This window comes from Mastigoproctus giganteus, chromosome 13 (assembly GCF_048544385.1).
Source record: "Mastigoproctus giganteus isolate SK-2022 chromosome 13, ASM4854438v1, whole genome shotgun sequence".
NCBI classification, from domain to species: domain Eukaryota; kingdom Metazoa; phylum Arthropoda; class Arachnida; order Uropygi; family Thelyphonidae; genus Mastigoproctus; species Mastigoproctus giganteus.
The window spans coordinates 58,070,472-58,092,303 of record NC_143587.1 but is presented as its reverse complement, the minus strand read 5'-3'; the positions used below and the strand labels follow the sequence as shown (position 1 = coordinate 58,092,303).

The 21,832-nt window shown below is 34.7% G+C and overlaps 1 protein-coding gene across 1 annotated transcript in view; it reads right to left on the bottom strand.

Moving 5' to 3' along the window:
• LOC150076083 (transmembrane protein 47) overlaps window positions 1-21,832 on the bottom strand; it is a 258,710-nt gene that overhangs the window by 194,919 nt on the left and 41,959 nt on the right. Inside the window, exon 2 of the mRNA XM_090387032.1 lies at window positions 1,718-1,783. Coding sequence (XP_090243158.1) covers window positions 1,718-1,768 — 51 coding nt within the window. The 5' untranslated portion in view covers window positions 1,769-1,783. The remainder of the gene's footprint in view (window positions 1-1,717; window positions 1,784-21,832) is intronic.

Genomic DNA, 21,832 nt, shown 5'->3' with positions numbered 1-21,832 from the left:
TCAGTCGTCCAGACCAGTGTGCAATACTCACAATATGGCCAAAACATTACAGGTCAATGATTGCAATAATACAGCTGGATAATCACCTTCTCACTGCTTGACAGAACTCCCCATGAGCTGGCTAGCAGTATGTCTGCACTACTTGCAGAACTTCTGTCAAACTGTACAATTTACCCCAGGTATTTTTTATTCAGAAAAAGATACCAAGTGGTAAGTTATTCTGAAGCTACTGCTACCTAAATGTAACACACTGCATTTATCAATGTTATACTTCCATTTCCACTTCTCAGCCCACCAGCCTAGTTTTTCTAGGTCTTGTTGCAGTAGTACACTGTGATTCCTGCCATTAACCACCCTGCCAACCTTTATATCATTAGCAAACTTGGACATTAAACATATGCTTTCATCAATATTGTCAATAAATATATAAAAATACTAAGAGACAGCACTGAAACCTTAGGGCCTTCACTAATAACTAGTCCTTGAAGCACAGTGGCCAATCCTCTACAGTGCTTCAAGGACTAGTAACTTGCCACCTATCACTCATTTGGAGAGGTTTGGGTTTGAGTCATGTAGACTGGAGGAATTCCTGAAGTCATTTTCAATTGTCATTGTAGTCAGTCAATCAATCTCATACAGAGGGAGTAGTCTCTCTGTCAGTTATTCTGGCACATGAACACACTTGTGCACATAATATTCTATCTGTTGAACTTCTTTAGTTCAAATCCACAACACAGTTTTCTGTATTACTATTCATCTATATAAAAAAAAAAAAAAAAAAAAGTCTATAAAGCTTAACATAAGACTACAAAAATATTGATAAAAAAAAAAAAAAAAAAAATGTATAAAATGTTACTTGATACAACATTCATATATGGTAAATTCCCTACAATCTGACATCCTGTGGGACTGAGAGGTGCCAGATTTTAAAATTTTCCAGACTGTAGAGAGGTATATCTAGTGGTTGAACAGTTTTAGAGGAGCCCATTTAAATAATTATTAAGCACAAACAACTGAACTTATTTACATCTGTAAACATTTATAATAACTATCCTCCCTTGCATTTATTTTTGCAGGCAGCAAGATTCAGGCTTTATGGATAATGCAATGGTTTCAATTCTCAGAACAATTTTTTTTTTTTTTTGTAATGAGTTCTCCCCCTAGTACTGCACTACTTTCAACAGAGCTTTAGCTATATTATAACTTTGAAAACTGATATTTCATATACAGCATGACAGTGCACATGAAAACTTCTTAGTGTTTTGTTTTTTGTGTGCTGCTGCTACAGATCACCTACTATCTAATGAGGGACAAGTTAGTCCTCAAGCAGGCCATCACTGCAGTTACAGCTTTTAACAAATAGCCAATTAACCTTTTGGCGAGGCTATCTGTTTGAGAGTAGTAAAATGAAACAGTGCAACTCATTGCAAAGGCAAGTTTGTTCTGCTGCAAGAATTAAGGCCATTGGATTATCTATGGCGTTTAAATCCTGCTGGTCATAAAAACATTAAAGGACAAGATAGTCTTAAGAGAATGCATCTTATAAAGAAAGAAATGTCACTCTTTTTTGCATGGATTCTTAAAGACAAATGCAATAATTAATACAAGTGTCAGATTATTTCATTAATATTTCCAGCTTGAAAATGTTGGATTTCAGAGTTTACAGTGGTTATAAGAAATTAATAATTATAAAATTATATAATACTGCTAAACATGCCTTTAATGGCCTTACTACTGTAACAGTTTCTATTGTGGTTGTTGTAGCCATCTTCAGTAATGGTACCTATAATTAAAAGAAAAAAATTACCTGGAAAAATCTTATATAAAACTAAAGAAAACATTTCTAATTTTTATATATATTTCTAATTTAGGAAATAATAACACAGCAAGGTGTTAATTATCCAAAATATTTAAACTAGATTTCTCATAGTTCCATATTGTGCATTTTCTCATGCATTTTTATTTGAAGTAACTTTTTTGTTGTTTGTTTTATTAGCTAAATACTATATTATCACTGTTTTTCTAATTAAACTTTTTTTTTTAAAAAATGTAATAGAATATTCTGTTCATTCTTTGACATCAGAATATCAAATATCTTGGCTTATTACTGCTATGTTCAGACAACACCCTCTACAACAGTTAGTGACCTGTAACCTTTGCATATGGAATTTTTTTTTTTTTTTTTTATTAGTTACTATTCGTGTTAATGCACCAAAACCATAACAATTCTAAGAGAGAGAGAGAGAGAAAGAGAGAGGGAGAGAGAGAGAGGGGGGGACATGCATTTTAACCTATTTAATTAGTGGCACTTTATGTAGATTAAAGGCCACAAACAAACCAACTGCTAGAAAAACCTTGCACCAGGATAAAAGTACAAATCGCAAAAAAAATAACTAAATTTTATATTAACAGAATCACATTTTCTAATAGAAGGGGGGGGAAACTTTTATTAGGCATGTAGAAAGAATGCTACTATACTGTTCTCTGACACATCACAGTAAAACCTTGGTTGAATACAGACCTTTTTCAGTGAATTGTCTGTTAAACTCTTAAGAAATATGTATAGTTGCCTAAGCTGCCAGAATTTTATGAAAACATGTTGCATTATGAAATAAAAAGCATTAGATATTATAATACTGTATTTTATTACACTTACTAGTTGTGTGAAGCAAGCCCAGCTTTCTCATTAGCTTGAGTTACATTTGCTTCATTGTGGAAATATAATTTTATTATTATTATTAGCCATATGGTGCAAGGAAGCCTGAGGCTTATGCTGCACCAGGAAAAAAAAAAAAATTCCCAAGTTACCCTGAGAGGTTGGTTGGTTGGTTATTGGAAGTTTAATGGCACATCAGCATCAAAGGCTATCATGCGCCAAGTCTAAGGTAATAAAATATAAATATCCCTGAGAGAGAGAGAGAGAGAGAGTCAAAAGCAGAAGGGAATCACCAAGAAAATGAAGAATGATGATATCCAGCTCAGGACCCTGGGTGCGCCAAGCCCATACTCACCAGATGTGAACCCCCGGGGTTGGTAGTTTTTACCCCAACAAAACCAAAGCAATCATCTGAACCCCATATATATTTGAGTGAACTCTACATAGTGCAGTGCTATTGAAGTGTTTTGCAATAGAAAAGCAGAAAGCCACTGGATGCTGCTAGCTAATGTGCTATTTCTCATCAATTGGAGGTGCCTTTATCTACAGTACGGAAGGATCTTCATAAAAAAAAAAATAAAATAAAAATACTTGGCATGTTTCTGTACAGGATCTCCCAGGCTCAAGCTTTAAGCAGATAACTACATTATGTAACTTGACTTCACATTACAATTTCTTGCCAAAGGATGAGAAACAGTCCAATAAACTGTTGATGAATTGCAGCATACTTAGTTTCATTTGTTCAGAGCCAAATCCACATTCCATTGTGCAAGGGTGACGGTTTGGATTCATTTAGTCTTTTTTTTTTTTTTTTTTTTTTTTGAGAAACTAGAGAACCAAAAACATATACTATCACGATAGCACAGTACTTTTGTCAAACATTTTCTACCCAAATCATACACATTCTGCAAGACTAAAAGGCAATGGGTTATCTTCAAGGTAATCTATTCCACAGCAAAAAAATGCTCCAGTACACTGCCTGACAAATCAATGAGATCCTTAATGTAGTTTCCTGGAAGTAAAAATTTACCATTACTTTCTGTGCATGTGGTTGCCACACACTCCAGACTTGAACACCAGAGGATTTCTGGTTATGGGGATACCCAAAGTCCATAGTTTGTTTACATAGAGGTTTTCACATCAGTGCTAGAAATGAAATAGGAGGGGACTTCAATTAAAGAGGTAAAAAAAACATCACAAGCGTTCATCATTTAACTGTTTCATTGGAAATTAGTGAGAGCAACATAGTGCAAACATTAGTTGTGGCCATATTAAAGGAGTGGTATCAAGTTTTCATAACAATTTTTGATAGTAATTTTATTATCATATTTTGTCAGTTTGTTCATTTCTCAATAAAAATTAGAGACAATGGATTTGCATATTGTGGCCATTTTAATCATTAGTATATATATACACATATATAATATGAATATTACTAGCAACACCACATATTTTGTTAATTTGATCAGTTTTTCAGACATTAAATTTGGAAAAACATTATTTCAAACCATGAATCCATCATAATATTATAATAACATTAGCATGGAAAAACATGTTGTGGGTGTTTTCTTTTCATTCTTGTGCTGTGAACAACTTTGGATGAAAGTACATCCTTTGAATGTGTAACAACAGTCCTGTTTTCATATTTAACAAAAAAAAAAAAAAAAAAAAAATAGGCAACTGGAATTTTCTTTCAAAATTTCAATGTCTACTGGTGAATAGCAGATACCCATGGGTGTTATCCATGGGTGTTATAACACAGTGGTGTGCATAACCATGTTCCCCCAACTTATCAAAATAAGCTCTGTGCATTAAAATATGAAACAGTTTTTCTTAAAGCAATCGAATTTATTTCTTATTTTTTCTCTATATTTCCAGGGATGGCTGAAATTGCAGACTTTTTTTTTTTTTTTTTCCCCTTTTATATTGAAAAAAAAAAAAAAGTCTACAATTTCAACCAAACAAGTCTGCATTTTTGTTATTTATTATTTATGCTGCTTCTTATATGATAAAAGAAAATTCTGCATTACAGGTTTTCTATCCAAAAATGATCAACATTAAATGCTTATTAGCATTAATAGAGAAACATGATGCAAGAAAGCAAGCTTATAGAGCTTCAGACAAAAAAAAAAAAAAAAACTTTCCATTTCGCCCTTCCAATCGTTTCAAGTTTGTCCAGTTCTTCCTTGCATTCATTTAAGCTATCAACTTCAAAACAATAGGTGGAAGTTCCAGCAACTTTGACCTTTCACCTCCTTATCCCTGCTAGCAAAATTCCTATATATCATTGACAAGACCCCATGAGGCGCTTTGGCAGGTTGTTGTTGTTTGGTTTTTAGGAGCATTAGCAACTAAGGCCATATTGCTCCAGGATATGCGGTGGTCATTCCTTAACCTTTCCGCATCCTCCGTATTTGGTGGTGACGGGCTCGAACCCCGGTCTAATCAAGAAGCGTGTGCTACGCACTGCTGCTCCTTCCCACCTGGCTACGGAGGCGCCTCGCGCGCTTTGGCAGAATACTTCAAATCTGACTACACAATTAACCCCTGTCTTTTTCATTCTCTGCCATCCTTAGTGTAGTACCACACAGTTGGTACGTTACTCTGGGGTTACTACTACCCATATGCAGTACTTTGCATTTGTTAAAGTTCAGTTGCCACCTCTCAGCACATCTTTTTCTAGATCTTTTTGCAGTAGTGTACTGTCACTAACAAACCTGCCAACTTTCGTATTGTCTGCAAACTTGGGCATTAGGCCTGATATACCTTCATTAATATCACTGATAAGCATAGAAAACAATGATGGGCCCAACATTAGCCCATGGCTTGCATAAGCTTGCAGAAACAATGCAGGAGAAATTTGGTAATTAAGTCAATTATCGAAAAAAAACTTCATAAAAGTCACTATAGCTATTTTCAGAGATGTGCAGACTGGTCTTTCTCTTCCACCAGCGTCTACTTTGATAAGGTGGGGAACAGGCTAAAGTTCAGCATTAGGTTATGTCAAAAATTATGATTCTATAAAAAAAAGTTGGTGCTTTTGATAGTGTGGATGCTGAAGTTATTTGAAGTTTGGATATAACACATTTGCTTTTTCATTTTTGCTTGACTGCTTAATTCCGTAACTGAATTTGTAGGATGGGAACTTTCTTGGAGCAGCATAACCAATGAGGTAGATAAGGTCCAGTTATAAATTTAACTTTCAGCCATCACAGGAGACGTAGGGGAGAAAATAAGAAAAAAAAACTTTTGATAAAGTTTTAAGAAAGAACTAAATTTCAGATTTTAGGCAAAATAAATGACTGTCAATGGAAATGAAGAGGAACTTCAAGGAGAGGCACCAAAGGCTCAACATTTTTAAATTCAGTCCAGTTGCATCCTGCTGATGTGGAAATATTTTTTCCACTTTTAAAATGAATTGGGATGAAAAATGCCCTAGATATTCAGTGGACAATATTGAAAAATACAAATATTTTTTAATGTAACAAAGGTAATTCCAAGTGCAAGTTATGTATGTATTAAGTGCCAAAGCAACTAAGGCTATGAAGCATAAATTGCATGTATTCTGTGGTCAATTTTCCTGTTTGCTGGATGAAAAACCAAAACTTCTGGAAGATAAAACAATGCAACATGGACTACCTCAGCCACACTGAAAACAAAAAAAAAAAAAAAAACCCATATGGGATGAAAAATGCCCTAGATATTCAGTGGACAATATTGAAAAATACAAATATTTTTTAATGTAACAAAGGTAATTCCAAGTGCAAGTTATGTATGTATTAAGTGCCAAAGCAACTAAGGCTATGAAGCATAAATTGCATGTATTCTGTGGTCAATTTTCCTGTTTGCTGGATGAAAAACCAAAACTTCTGGAAGATAAAACAATGCAACATGGACTACCTCAGCCACACTGAAAACAAAAAAAAAAAAAAAAAAACCCATAAAAGTTCCTCATGCCAGTGACAGGATTCAAACTATACAATTTTCCACCTGGTGTGGAGAGGGCAGTTATATCCACTGTGCTACCTGCAAGGGGGCCAGAGTTATAAAATGAGCCTTGTTCTAGGACTTTCATTAATGATTTGTTACTTTTAAATGCTGAATATGAAGAAATTGTAATGCAATTAATTATAATAAACCATTAATAAATGTAAAGTTATTGCATACAAAATTTTGGTGCATATTTTTGTATATTTTATTGCATATATATTCTGCCTGTTTTTTAGCATATTACCAATGTCTAATAACAATCAGTGTAGACTTGCTGGCAGAAACTTTAAGAAAATCTTAATGTGGGATATCTGAAGCAAAGATGCCTAACACAGGAATATTCCAAAATTTCAAAACACTTTTGAGAGAGAGACTCAAAACCTGAATTTTTATTATTAATCTCTATACTGGGGGTTGAGGCTCAATGTCTTTTTTCATTAAAAAAAGACAAGTTTTTTTCTGAGGGATGTGATTTACATTAGCAAGACAGGAAGATTATTTGAAAACTAAGAACAATGTAAACATGCAGAAAAGAACAGAAAATTCAAAATAGCAGAATGCCCCCATGATTTTAATGTAAAAAAAAATTGAATGGGGGGGGGGGGCAACAGAGAGGGAATATCATAAGAAAAGTTAAACTATGCATGTAAGAAATTAAAAATAAAATGATATACAGAAATACCGGGAAGGATATGGATGCATCTATTCGGCAACAGAGCATAAATGTATAATAAAAAAGTAACTTAATTCTCAATTTAAAATTAATGTACATAATTACAAGAGAAATGATCTTTAGAAAGTAAGATAGGTTACTGGGTCTCTGTCTGATCAAGGGGCAATTTGCTCTGTTATGACTAATATAGTCACACTGTCCTTTCTCTTACTTGCTTGGATATCCTGACCACCAAGCAGTGCCACATTATCCTATAGGTAAAAAAGACATCTACCTAGGGCCCTGATCAGAGGGGGGACCCCAAAATCACTATTTCAAAAACTCACTGCTGTTTTTTACTAATATTTTTGAGTGATTTTTATCAGAAACTGAACTTTCTACTGCCAAGGTCAATGAGCTTTATTTGAAGATTAATTAGAAAATTACGTTTTTCAAAAACGGTTTACCGATTTTTATGAAATTTTATATTTAGTTCTCATGTCCGTCATACAATTTGTTTGTTGTCACAATAAAATGAAATTGAAAATGTTCTTTATTAGTTTTTTTCTTTAGATGGTGCCCCAATTCCATTTTGCCTTGGGCCTCATGAAGGTATAACGTGCCATTGCCACCAAGAGAAGTTGTGAATGTGGTCAAGGGATATGTACAGGATCTTTTAAAAGTAATTATTGCAGTGTGCTCTTTTAAAGGTTACTGCAATGTAATAGTGATTTAAGTTGTAGGCAGGAGTGGATTAAGGTCGGTTGAGGCCCCGGACGCAGAAGAAAATATTGGGCCCCTTAAAAAAAAAGAGAGACAGGGAAAATAAAAATACATGTTAACCATTTTTTAAAATAAATAAAAAATATTATGTACTATTAATGTTTTATTTCCGATAAAATTTGAATATAATATATGTATAATATAATTAATAATAGCATAATAATAATCATCAAAGTTTTGAACTAATATGTTCAACTAATTTGTTGGGGTTTTGCGTGGGCCCTTCAGAAGTCGGAGCCCAGGGCACCCACCGGTAAATCCGCCTCTGGTTGTAGGCTTAAATTGGTTTTTAACCCAAAGCAAAAAAATAACAAACATGCACTGAGCAAGCAATCCTGTATAAGACCTCATATTACACTGCTAAATGTGATACTTTAATTCAGCTGCCTTTCTAAAAAAAAAAAAAAATCATTATTACTAGATTTCCTTTAAGATTTTGGGCCTTGATTTTTTTTTTTTTTTTTTGTACTGTACATAATTAAAACTTTCAAGACCTTCTACAGTAAACAAATAACATACATGCACATGTCTATTTACTCTGTTGGTGAAATAACTGCTGCTTAACTTTTTTCTTAGACATAAATATTCCATTTAACAAATAATTCAGATTCTCTTAATAATAAAAAATAACATATGAATTCAAAATTGACAAAATGAATTTTTGCATTACAGCTGAAAATAAAAAAAAGTTCAACTAATATTAACACCCTAATTAAATATGCTCATTACAGCTAGAAGCAGCAAAATCCTTGAAACTCCTTACCAATGCCCAACTCTATGCTAGTGATGTGTATAACCTGTGGGGGAGAACAATCAAAGATTTACAGCATTCACATCTCAAAATGACTCCACTTTAATATCTTGAAACAGATTTTTAAAATGGATGGATGACTAATTGGTCAGAGGGTGAGAGACAGCATATGTACAAAGAACAATAGAAATTTCTCATTAGTTGTGGAGCTTAGAAATAAAGGCTTAGAAATACAGAAAAGTATTTTAATTTAGGAGGAAAATTAAGAAAATTTTAGTTTTACTGAAATATACTAGAAAGTAGAAAGACCTTACCCAGAAATCCAAATTCACTAAAATTTTAAGGCCACATTTTGGATCGTCTCTGGAACCCTCCTTCCTTCCAAATGAGGTAGGGGGAGGGAATAGTAGTTCTTAGTAAAACAGCATACAATACGGGGCAACTGTACCCAGGGTATGTATGCATGCACACACACATATATACATTTTTTCTCCTTGTTAGTTACTGTTCTTTGCTTCAGAATGTAACATAAATCAGATTCTTACTATGAATGTAATGTATCTAGTAACCAACCTAAGTAAAAAGTCATTTACACTATTAATTCCACTAGTAATTTTTAAAATACTTAGTTACACAAAATAATCAGATTTATGCAAGCCTAGCTAATGTTAAAAGAATAAGAGAGGACAGTCTTCTTTATCACTTGGCAAGAAGCCAGATTCTTTTTTTAATTGGATACTGCCCTAAGTTTGTACCTCTTCTATTATTATCAAACAGAATAACTTGTCTCGCATTTAGTTACCCAGGTTTCCAAGTAAATATAAACTTGCAGAGAGTATAAAATGCATGTCTTATACTATAATATATAGGCCTACATAGTCCCACCTGAAATGTTCCTCTTTCAGAATCTTGAATTCTTACTTTAATATTATATAACTTCAAAAAAAAAAAAATAAATAAATAAATAAAATAATATAAAAAAATCACAGTACTACCAAATATCTGTGATGAAGTGCAAAGAGCTGATATTTCACTGTAAGAAATGTACGAATAAGTATAAATTCTGGGCCATAAAAATCACTTAACATTTTTATTTATGAAACAAAAAAAAAAAAAAAAAAAAAAATTAGCCCTTGTGCTCCTGTTTTATATGTTATGGGAGAGGTGTTATATCTTCACACTGTCTTCATATCACAAACCTGTTGTCAGAAAATGTTAGCAGAAGACATTAGCCACCGTGATAAACTCACTACTATTTGTGAACAAAATTAGTGATCACTGCTAATGAGCGATGGATTAATCAGGAGTTTCTAGGTTTCTGAATCCCACAGTAATTTAGACTGAAGTAATGATTCACCAAATGCCTTTATTTAAAACTGAATAGCAAACATTCTAAAATTTTTAGACTGTTATTTGTAAGGCACCAACAGCAATTTTCATTTGTTTGTATTTGCTCATATGCCACCTGAAAAAAAAAAAAAGAGGCCCAGAGGACTGTGGCTCTTTCCACAGATACTGTACTGTATAACAGTACAATTTGGTAGGAAAAGGTAATTTTTATATTAGTAATAGCAAATGATGCAAGAAAGCAGCATTAGCCAATTCTGACATCATCTGCATCCCATCTAATAATTTGTCTAATTCTTCCAACTAAGTTGGCTGAAAGAATTTCTACACATCTCTCCTGCAATCATCCTTCCTCAATTAAATTTATGCCCCCTTATGTGTTATCTGAGCAAGAGTATGGATGTCATCAATATTTTGCTAGCCCAATCCAATCAAAGTCATAAAATGCCTCAATCAAATCTCTTCTACTGCTGAACTTAGCACTGCTACATACTTATCAATTGTCATACATCATTTATTTTAGGAGTGTCAATTAGGGCTTACAATACCGGGATCCTGGTAATTTTTTTCCGGTATTGATACAAAAAAAAAAAAACGGTTTTTCGGTACTAATTTAAAAAAAAAAAATAATTGGTTATAATTTAATCAAATAAAGGTTACAAAATCACCTTTATGTGATTATGAGGTCGTTATCTCTACTAGCAAATGTTTGATAAGTCATCGATAGGACAACATGCAACATTGCAACCTGTCCACAATTCTCGGACAACTTCATGCCTGACCATATCGTAACTACCAAGTCCCGTTCCTCCACTACTGACTTTAGTTCAACTTACCCATCATACTATTGATTGCTTATGTTTCTTAAGAGCTCGCTTTATTCAGACAGATAGCATGGATGCTTAAACGTAACTAAATTAAACGTTGCAGTAACAATATGTATTTTTTTTGTTTTTAGAATAACTGTATTTTAATGATTTTTTTCAGAATATTTATTATTGTAAAAAAAGTTTATTTAAAACATGAATTCAAGTAATTACAGTACTTGTTTTTTTTCTTACTTTATTGCACCTAATTGTCATCAAAATTTATTGAGAAAAACATTTGTTTTTGGAATACCGGTATTAAGATTTTGACATGTATTGTAAGCACTAATGTCAATTATATCTTTCAGATTTTGGAGCTAAGTTCAAGTACTATTGTTAGGTTCCTGGTTTCCAGAAAACTAGGACTACTCCTTTGTTCTCTCACTTTCCTTTATTCCAACCATTATACTCATAATCTGCCTTATGATTATACCTCAACTTGAGTATGGATACTACTTCAGTTTATACAGCACTCTTTCATGCATAACAGTAACTTTTAATAGTAATTTAGACTTCTCTGCAATCAAAGTACATGATGCCAAAATCATATTTTGTATCCAGTTCCGCTGTTACTGCATTATATTATCCAATCAGATTGGTCAGACAAGATTCCTATCTAGCACAGATAGTCCCGTTACTTCTTTAACCAGTGACTTATTTTCCCTAAGAACAGAAGCCTAGCTTACAAGTCTGAACTGCTGTCCATTGTTTACTTTGCCCTTTGATTTCCCACCCCTTTGTGAACTGGGGAGACATTTACCCATCTACAGTCTATAGGGGAACCTCCCCCAAACAAGGATACTCTCGTAATTAAGGATAAAGGTTTGCTAACCTCTTTTGATGCCTCTCTTAATGTAACTGGACAAATCTCATCCACCACTTGTTTGTTATTTATTTCAATTTATTCTCCACTTTCCCCTCTCTTATTGCAAAATCATTTATCTCCCTATTAGACTGTGATATACTTCTAGCATTCCCATCCGCAAAAAATTCCTCATGTGAAGACAGATGCAAAGTATCTGTTTGGTTTGTCAGCAACCTGAGCAGGATCATCAACAGTTAAACCATTCATATCTAGTGGACCAAGTGATTCATCCCCTTCCTTCTAGTATTTACATAAATAAAGAAGTCAGTATTTACATTCTCTACCAGGAACTTCTTGTAATCTGCCTTCCTGCCTATCCTCCTTTATGACATGATTGCAAACTAGTTTATATCTATCATAGGCTTCTATATCGCCTAATAATTCACATGCATCTCATGTATTTTTCTTTGCTGCCACAAGTTGTACGTGGTAGATGATTTTCATCAACCGGTGAAATACCACCACTTTGCTTATTAGAGGCTTGAAGTGGTGAAACCCATGTTTAGTCTCTAGAGCAAAGTTTCCGGCATCCCCCCCCCCATACTTCTCCTTCAACCCATGCACAGTACTAAGTACTATAGGTTTTGAAACCTTTCGTGTTTGGGGTTTTTATAAAAAAAAAAAAAAAAAAAAAAGTGTCATTAGTTCATCTGACATCTATTTCAGTCTAATTCTTGAACAGTATCTCTTAGCTGAATAAATTTAAGGAAGGATTACACAAATTATTAGGATAGGATGGACAGATAATATGGGTATGGTTTTTTTTTTTTTGCAGATGCTATATAAGCTTGCTTCCTTGAATCACAGGTCCTTCCTACTCATAGTGATACTAACATGAGTAGATATCTTAGTAACAACATCTGTCATAATTTCTTGCCACCAAGTTTAAAACCAACCGGGAATATTTTTTTTATAACCATTTTAATTTTAAAAAAAATAATTGAAGCAGCAACTGAAATTGAATACATAACACTTTCACATTTGTGCATAAGAATTGTATATCGATTATGGAAAAAGTTTCACCAGACAGAAAAGTGATCTGATGAAACTGCAAAAAATAAATAAATAAAAAAAATAAATACACATTTAAGCATGTAAAATGCAGAGGATAAGACCGTGGTTCCATAGGAAAAAATACCCAAGCATGAAAAAAGAAAAGATAAGTCTTTCATTTTATCAAAACTTAGGAAATTACGCTGCTTTTGCAGTCAGCCAAGCTAACCTATAAAAACATATTCTGCACTCTTTTAATCAGATATAATATTCATCAGGGAGTTGCAACACCAAATACAGTAATAAAGTAAATAAAACTGTATGCACATGTAATCATTTTTCCAGGGAAATCTTTATTCCATCAGAAGAATCTATTTTGTAATTAATATTTGTAACCTTGTTTGTAAAAAGCTATACTATGTTAACATGCATTCATTTTTCAAAATTTCCAATCATGTATTATTATGTTTATTTCTAATAATAATAAACATGAAAACTTATGTGGAAAAAAGTGTGTATAAAAGACCTTAACAATTTCATTCAAGGACATACACCCCTGGGGGGGGGCATTGACAGGCATAATTTTTTTTTTTATAAACAATTTCTTATAATCTTAAAAATATTTTCTGGCTAAGTGGCTCTTCAAAACACCGACCCTTTGTATAATCACTAGACTGGTTAGCTCACTTAATTGTCAAAGAAAATGTCTACTTTTGCACATCCCACCCCCATAATTAGGTACCTGAGCATGGTAAAAGCACATGCAGAAAGGAACATCTGCATTTTTGCACTGTTTAGTGGAGGCAAGCTAGCAGGTACCATTTTATCAAGGAAAAAACTATTTACAGTACAGTAACTACACACATATTCATATATGACAAGTTCTGTTGAACTCTTTTAATATACAGACTTAAAAAAAAAAAAAAGTTAAGTGTACACTACCAATGTAGCCTGAAAAAATACACTAAATTTTAAAAAAATAAAAAACATTTTTCAATAGTTACTTGATAATATGCAGAATATTGTAATAGACTAGGTTTCCAGCTGTCAAAAAATCATCATGAAGTTATGATCAAAAGTAAAACACAAACTGAAGCAGTGGCATACAGTATCAAATTTTGAACTGGAACCACAAGAGCTTGTTACACACAGCTGAAGTGAACAGTCCATCTATGCTACATTTCTCTGCACAAGTGCTGTATAATCATGCTATTTTTTAAATATAATATTCAGAATCAGAAAAACGTTCAAATTAACATTTTATATTAGAAACTTTAGTAAAAATATGAAATTATGTTTTTCCAAGTTTGGTAGGCTACCAAAGCAACTAAGCTGTAGTTGCGGGAAAATTAAATCCTCTTGTTCACTTATTTTCCATAATAGCTTGTTTTTTTTTTTTTTTTTTTTTTTTCCTTTCTTTCTGGGAAAAAGTGTCAATTTTCTATCTAATAAAATTGCCTAGGTGGTTTATTAACACTTAAACTGCAGTTAACATTCCAAAAATCTATGCTAAGCAAAAGCAATGATCTCTGGCTTCACACAATGTCACTGCATATACAGTAACAGCATATGGAAGTTCCAGGCTAATAGCCACTATTATTGAGAAATAATACAGCATAATACTTCAAAAGCTTTGTTAGGTGTGGCAGTAGTTGTAAGCCACTGTATGGTCATCAGTATTACTGGTAGAATGGACATACTGTTTTAAGTATGATCGTGAGTGCTGCTGTCTACCTGCAGTACTTGCTAGTATTTCTCATTTACACAGCATATAGAAAGAATTTGGTGTTCCATGCATAAATAACTATTAATTTATTAAAAGGAATGCTTGGTGATATTTCAGCTACAATTAAGGAGGTCACTACTTTGAATAGTGTATTTGAGCATCAAAAATGCAATTACAAAAAATTGCATTTCAGTGATATAAAACAAAACTATATCGAATAGAGTAATATTAAGCAGGGACCCTATATTATCTATCATTAGATAAAGAAAAAGCAAAAAAAAAAAAAAAAAAAAAAAAACTAACTTCTTACCTAGTTATTTCATTTTAAAGGAAAGTGTATACAATACAATTGCTATTTTTACTGATTTTTGCTTCACTGCGTTTAAACTTCTGAAAAAATACTTCATTAGTCAATGTTTCAGACTTCGTCATTAAAAAATAAAAAAAAAAAAAAATCCAGGAAAGGGGAGAGGGAAAGCTCTTTATCACTAATATAAAATAAAGTGTGCAATTATAATTTAAGAGTAAAACAAACAGAATTTAAAAATATTCTAATCTATTCAATTATTGATGATACCAAATAAGATTACATTATTAAATGCCAAACAACAATAATACAAGGGAAAAAAGGTTATACTGTGGACATTATAACTGTGGGATGCTAAAAAGAGGGCTGCTCTTTATAGCATCCCTCTTTTTAACATCCTATGTGGTTGGGCCAAGATATAACAACAGTTTTCTCATTCCGCTGGGGGTTGTTATTTAGAGCTTAGACTGCAATATTAATTTATATAAATTTAAGTAAACACATTCTACAGCAGGGAACTTAAGGTTTTGAAATGAAATTAAAAATCCATTAAAGGCTGAGGCCAATCCAAGCTTTAAATTCATGTCTTGTTCACAGAGAATACACACCTGATATAAAATGCTACATAAAAATTCAATATGGTTTTAGGTAAAAACTAGAACAAATTAAGTATTTAGTCTTAAAAAAAAAAATCAATTTTTGCAATTATCAGGTTGGGATAAAAAGTAATATGTTTAATTCTTAAAAAATATGTTCACTCACATTAAGCAGATAAAATATGTTAACTCGCACTAAACCTGCACATTAAGTACAGATTTATGAACTAAGTAAATAAATATCTGTTTATTTGTAGTTCCACACAAATGCATAATTTGCTCAAGACAACATATCCAGTTTGGTCAAGACCGTCAGATCAAAAAGATACATAAATAACAAAATGAGTCACATTTACATCAAGAATCAAACAAAAAAACCTGTACACAAATCCATAGATTAAAAAACAGAATGGCATCAGTTTCCTTGAGGTATTGACAGTCTACAGAGAACAATATATCTACATTGAGCTGTTGAATAAGTTGGATCTAGAGAACCTATCAAGAGAAAAGATTTGATTAGAAAGAGGACAATGGCAGCTTCTGTCTAGTACTCTGGGGGGGGGGGGGGAACATGTCAGCAAACCTTATTCCAAATAGAAAGGGCCTGCCAAGCATTTGAGAAGAATTTGGAAACTGCCTGTAAAGATTTCATGTCATAAGATTCAAATCTTACATAAATTTCATATTATGCTTATACATTATATTTTAATTTTTAACGACTTGAAGTGGTGAAACCCATGTTTAGTCTCTAGAGCAAAGTTTCCGGAACCCCCCTCCCCCCCAACCTTCAACCCATGCACGGTACTAAGTACTATAGGTTTTGATACCTTTCGTGTTTGGGGTATTCATAAAAAAAACTGTTTTAGGAATGAAGGATATGTGAAATGGTAGAAGAAAGATTAGTCTTGGGGAAGCAATCAGTGTAACTCTTGTAATTTTGAAAAATGGAAGAAAATGTGTTTATTTCTGGTTGTTGAGAGAGTGCTGCCAGTAGAGAATAGATAATAGGGGCGACATAAAACACGGAAAGGAAATAAGCACTTTGAGAGTAAATCACACACTGTAGTAAACATGAGAATTATAACTGATGGGCCAAGTGGTACCACGTGGAGGCATTCAAGCAAGGAAGTGGGAAGCAGTAATGGGAAAAATTGTGAAAATGAGATGAAAAACACCAAGCAATTCCAGATCATAACATAAAGTCACAAAAAACCCTACTATACTTTTTTTTTTTTTTTTTTTTTTTTTTTTATGTAAACCCCAAACAAGAGAGGTATTACAACCTGTAGTACTTAGTACGGTGCTTGAGTTGGAGGTTGGAGAGAAAAAAAGAAGATATTTGTTGACATTGGACTTGAGCTTCTGTAGACTGTAATTTTCAGGAAATACGTATGAAGGAAGGTTGTTCCAGAAAACGACAGTTGAATGAATAAACGAGGAAGATAAAGTTGGTTCTGTGAGTTTGAAGTTGGACAGTAAATCAATGTTGGCTGGTGGCAGCACATATTCAGACTGTTTTGAAAGAGAGAGCAGGAATTATAGAAGCCAATATAGAAGAACAGTATCCATGGAAATATCTGTAGAAGAGGCATGTAGAAGAAACAGTACGTCATTCAGACAGCGAGTGGAGAGACTCTGTTAGAGATGAATCATTAATTAACCGAACGCCCTCTTCTGAATGGAATCAAGAAGCCTGAGAGCAGTATTGGGGGTACCACCCCAGATGAGGGAACAATATTCCATGGCAGGGCAGATTTATACAGAGTGAGCAGCTGCTTGGAAGAAAAGTAACGACGAGAGCGAAAGAGAAAACCAAGTTTTCTAGATGCAGAGGAAGCAATATTTGTAATGTGCTTGTGCCAAGAGAGATTAGAAGTCAGGGTAATCCCCAAAGAGATATATCATTTTGCACAGAAGTCGGAGTGTCACCAAAGATTAGCAAAGGAGCAGAAGAATCCTTTTTTGCAAGATATAAGACAAGACTGAGTTTTAGAAGGATTGAAATCAACCAATTTGTCTTTGTCCCACTGGAGATCAGCATTTAAGGAATTGGTAGCAGATATTCAAGGAGTTGACACTAATTGAGCACGGCAAGGTTTCTCAAAATGGGAAGTGGAATGCAATGTGCTATCATCAGCAAAACTATGGATAGGATTTCCAGTCAATGGAAAGTCATTAATATACAAGAGGAAAAGAGTGGGCGAAAGAACTAAACCTTGGGAGAAACCAGCATTAGTCGAGAAGTTAGAAGACAGAGAGGCATCTACCATCACCTTCAGTGAGCGATCAGAGAGAAAACTGGATAACCATTTACAAAAAACAGTTGGCAAACCATAAGATGGAAGCTTATTTAGAAGACCTTTATGCCAAACACAATCGAAAGCCTTTGAGATGTCAAGAGCAACTGCTTGTTTCGCCAAACTTTTCCATTGAATTAGTCCATAAATGGGTAACATAAGCCAGAATATCAGCAGTGGATCAACACTGACGGAATCCATACTGGCGATCGTTGTTCAGACGGAAGGTTCCTAGGAAGTTTAAGAGTTGGTGGTTAATTGATTTCTCCATTACTTTAGAAAGAGTAGAAGTAATTGCAATGAGACGATAATTGGATGGGAGGGATTTGTCACCATTTTTAGGAACTGGCTGGATATGAGCAAATTTCCAAGCAGAAGGAAAAATACATTTGGAATAAGAAAGTGAAAAAAGGCAACAAAGAACAGGAGTAAGTTCAGGAGCACAGGTTTTGAGAACAAGTGGAGAAATACCATTGGGACCTGGAGCTTTCTTAGCATCAAGATTCATCAAAATACTTCTAACATCCTTTTGACAGAAGACCACAGGAGGCATTGGAAATGGTGGGAGGTGTTTTACCAAGATCATTAAGACATGAGTTGGAAGTAAAATGGGATGCTGACAGGTCAGCTTTATTCTTGCCTGAAGTGACAACAGAACCATCTAGTTTGGACAGAGGTGGGGGGCAGAGATGGACAAAAGTTGCGGCCAATAGCTTTGGCAAGAGGCCAGAATTCTCGGCCACCATTAGGGCAAGAAGAAAGTTTTCTACTCTTAGCCTGTTCAAACTCTAGTTTGGACTGATTAATAATTGCTTTACAGTTGTTGCAAACTTTGGTGTAGGCAGAAAAATGAAACTGAAGAATTACAAACAAGCCAATTATGATATGCAACATTCTTCTCTTGAACAGCCTTAGCACATTTATTGGAAAACCAAGGTTTAGATAAAGGACGAGATTTTAAAGTGGAGTGTGGGATAAAGGATTCAATTCCTGCAAGAATAATTTCACTAATACGATCTGAGCAAACGTTGACATCAGAAGTTTCGAAACAGTAATCCGACCAAGGAAAAGAAATCTCACGGGTCATCCCATTCTGCATTCTTGTAATGCCCAACAATATGAAGTTCCGAATAGCCATGAGATGAAGGCTGCATTGGAGAAGAGGCGATCACCAAGTTGTGATCTGAGGTACCTAAAGGACCTCTCACTTCAACCGTGTACTTAGAAGGGTTGTTTGTGAGAAAAAGATCAAGTATGTTGGCTGTACAGTTAGGATTATCCAGTATTCTTGTAAGTAAATGAACAATCTGTGCAAGGTCATTAGTAATTACAAAAGTCTCAGCATCTCAACCAGCTGGGTCGGTGTGACTAGAAAACGGAAGCCAGCTGGTGTTGTTAACATTAAAGTCACCAAGGAAAATTACCTCATGGTTAGGAAAGTTGGACTGGAGAAAGTAAAGTTGCAAAGAGAGGAAGTTAAAGAGCTCCAAGCGATTAGTGGAGTTGGGAGAATGGTAGAAACAACAGATGAATTTGACACAATGAGGTAGAAAGATTTTAAGCCAGAGAAGATCGAAAAGAGGAGATTCCAAATTAACAAGTCTGATAGGGAATATTGGAACGGACATATGCACAAGTACCACCTTTGAAGCGGAAGGAATCATACAGCGAATAATTTAGGCATAGAGATGAGCAGTAGTTGAATCAACCGATAACTGAGATTCCGTCAGAAAAAAGTACATTGGGTTTGGCAGACTGCAAGTGGAAATGGACATCGTTGAGATTAGAATTGAGACCACGTATATTTGCGAAATGAATTAGGAAGTGTTTGGGCGGTTTAGATCTTTTCGCAGATAAGCTTACTATTAGTTTGACAAACAATTCATGGTGTATTCAATAGTAAGAAAAAGTTTGTGTGACATGCTGTATGAAGTAATGAAATTTTTGGATATGGCATACACATGGTAAGAATATACCCAGATCCTTGACATAATGTGGCCTCGACAATGCTCCCCGTATACAAACTACTTGGACTCCCTCTATTCACTATCTGGCAGAGTAGAGGTAGCAAGATTATACAATAGCTGATCCGGAAGCCTCCTAGAGAGTTACCAATAGGTTCGGTCCAGTGTACTAGCTAGTAGCCGGCCTGTGAACACTGTTTTAGAGCTGTATCCTCGAAATGTAAGGAAGATTGGATCTCTCCACGATGATCATTATAACCTCAGAAGTCATCAATCATACTGCATGAATGAAGAGATGCAGAAGGGTTGACCGGAACTTAGCTCTGGAGACTAAACATGGGTTCCACCACTTCAACCCTCCAAGAAGCAAAGTGGTGGTATTGCATCAGTTGATGAGTCATCAACCACCTAGTACTGCCTGGTAACACAGAGGGTGGCATTTCTCCATGTGGTGTGGCCGCCACACCTTGACCCCTGCTTACGTTTGTTCACACCTGGGTGGTCACCCACCATGTGCTTGTGCATGGAGGTTATACCCAGGATTACTAACAGTCCACCATCGTGAAGGTGCAAGCAGAGGATTTGGCTGTCGCAGACCATCCGGACTTTGCCAAAATCAGGTCCACTTGACTTGCTTGTCACCCAAATATCAGTGCTATCAGAGTTTTAAACTCCCAAGTAGCAAGTACAGCTTGTCTGGCATATCTGAGAGAGAATGTCTGTGACAACCTCAAGGACCAATACTATGAGAGAATGGAAATCTGGTAGAATGAGAGGTCTCCAGTGGTATACCTTTGTTCTAGAGTTGTGGAGGATGGTGGTGACATGTTGAAATGGTGGATGAAAGGTGCTGATGATGAGTTCGCCCAGCAAGATAGAAAACACTCAGTGGGAAAAGGGTCCCGAAAAGAGAAGATAATGTGCTAATTGAGAAAATATAGCTAGCAAATGAAAGTAATTTACTAGCTTTATTTTCTTACCCTCTCTTTCTGAAAGAGAAAGAAAAGAAAAACTAAAATTGTAAGAAGGTTCTATGGCCAAGATGCCACATCTTGGGAGGAGGGAGGAGTTATAGAAAGGAACAGGATTTTGAGAGGTAAAATGGAAAAAGAGAGAAAGATGTGGGAACAGGGGGGTCAAGATAAGCAATAGTGTAGTATAGGGTGGTGGGGAGAAGAAAAGAGTAAAGTTTTAGTGAAAAATTTCATGAGCTGCAAGTGTGCACTGTATGCAGAAGGGAGAAGTAAAGTCCACCAAGAAAACTTAGCATAAGATAGACAAGATGGATGTGGCAGAAGAGTAGAGTATGATACACAAGTTGTATTAGAACTCTGCTGGTGCAGAAGAACACCTGGAAATCTTTTGCAGGGTGACGATGTTTCAGAGAAACAAGTATCATGAACACCAGCAGAAGTCAAACAGACCAGGAAAATGGCAGTAGCTTTCTGTGAGTATGCCAACTAAGCCATATTTGATTCACTCTAGCAGCTTTCCTTAGAATATTGCATGTTCTCTGAGAGTTCCAGCTAAGAGAAAGAAAGATTATCTGCAGTGACTTCAAGGAGGAACAGAAAGAGGCTTTCAGCAGAATCAACTTATACCTTTGACTGCACAAAAGTAGTCCCAACTAGAGATGCTGATTAAGTTATCATTCCTAATGGTTCATACAAGTCTTTAGAGTAGGCTGTACCACTAGAAGGAAAAAAAAAGGGGGTGATAGCTGATGAGAAATTCGGGTTAATTTTACTTGAGAGTGAATATGAGAAATGAAAGTAGAAAGAGAGCGAAGAGTTTCTGTGAAGTACTGGCCCTGGTATCAGATATGGTTTTGACAAAGTGTAGTGGTAAACTGTAATTCTAATTTGCTAAACAAAAATAAGAAAATTATTGTAATTGGGAAAGGGCTTTTTTTTTCCCATAGGCGTCAGTTGGAGATGCTGAGATTGTTTAAATCCAGTCATACATAAAGAATGACGACTCGTAAAATTTCTTTGGAAAGGAGAGAGAGAGAAAAAAAATATAGTTGTTAACATATAGTT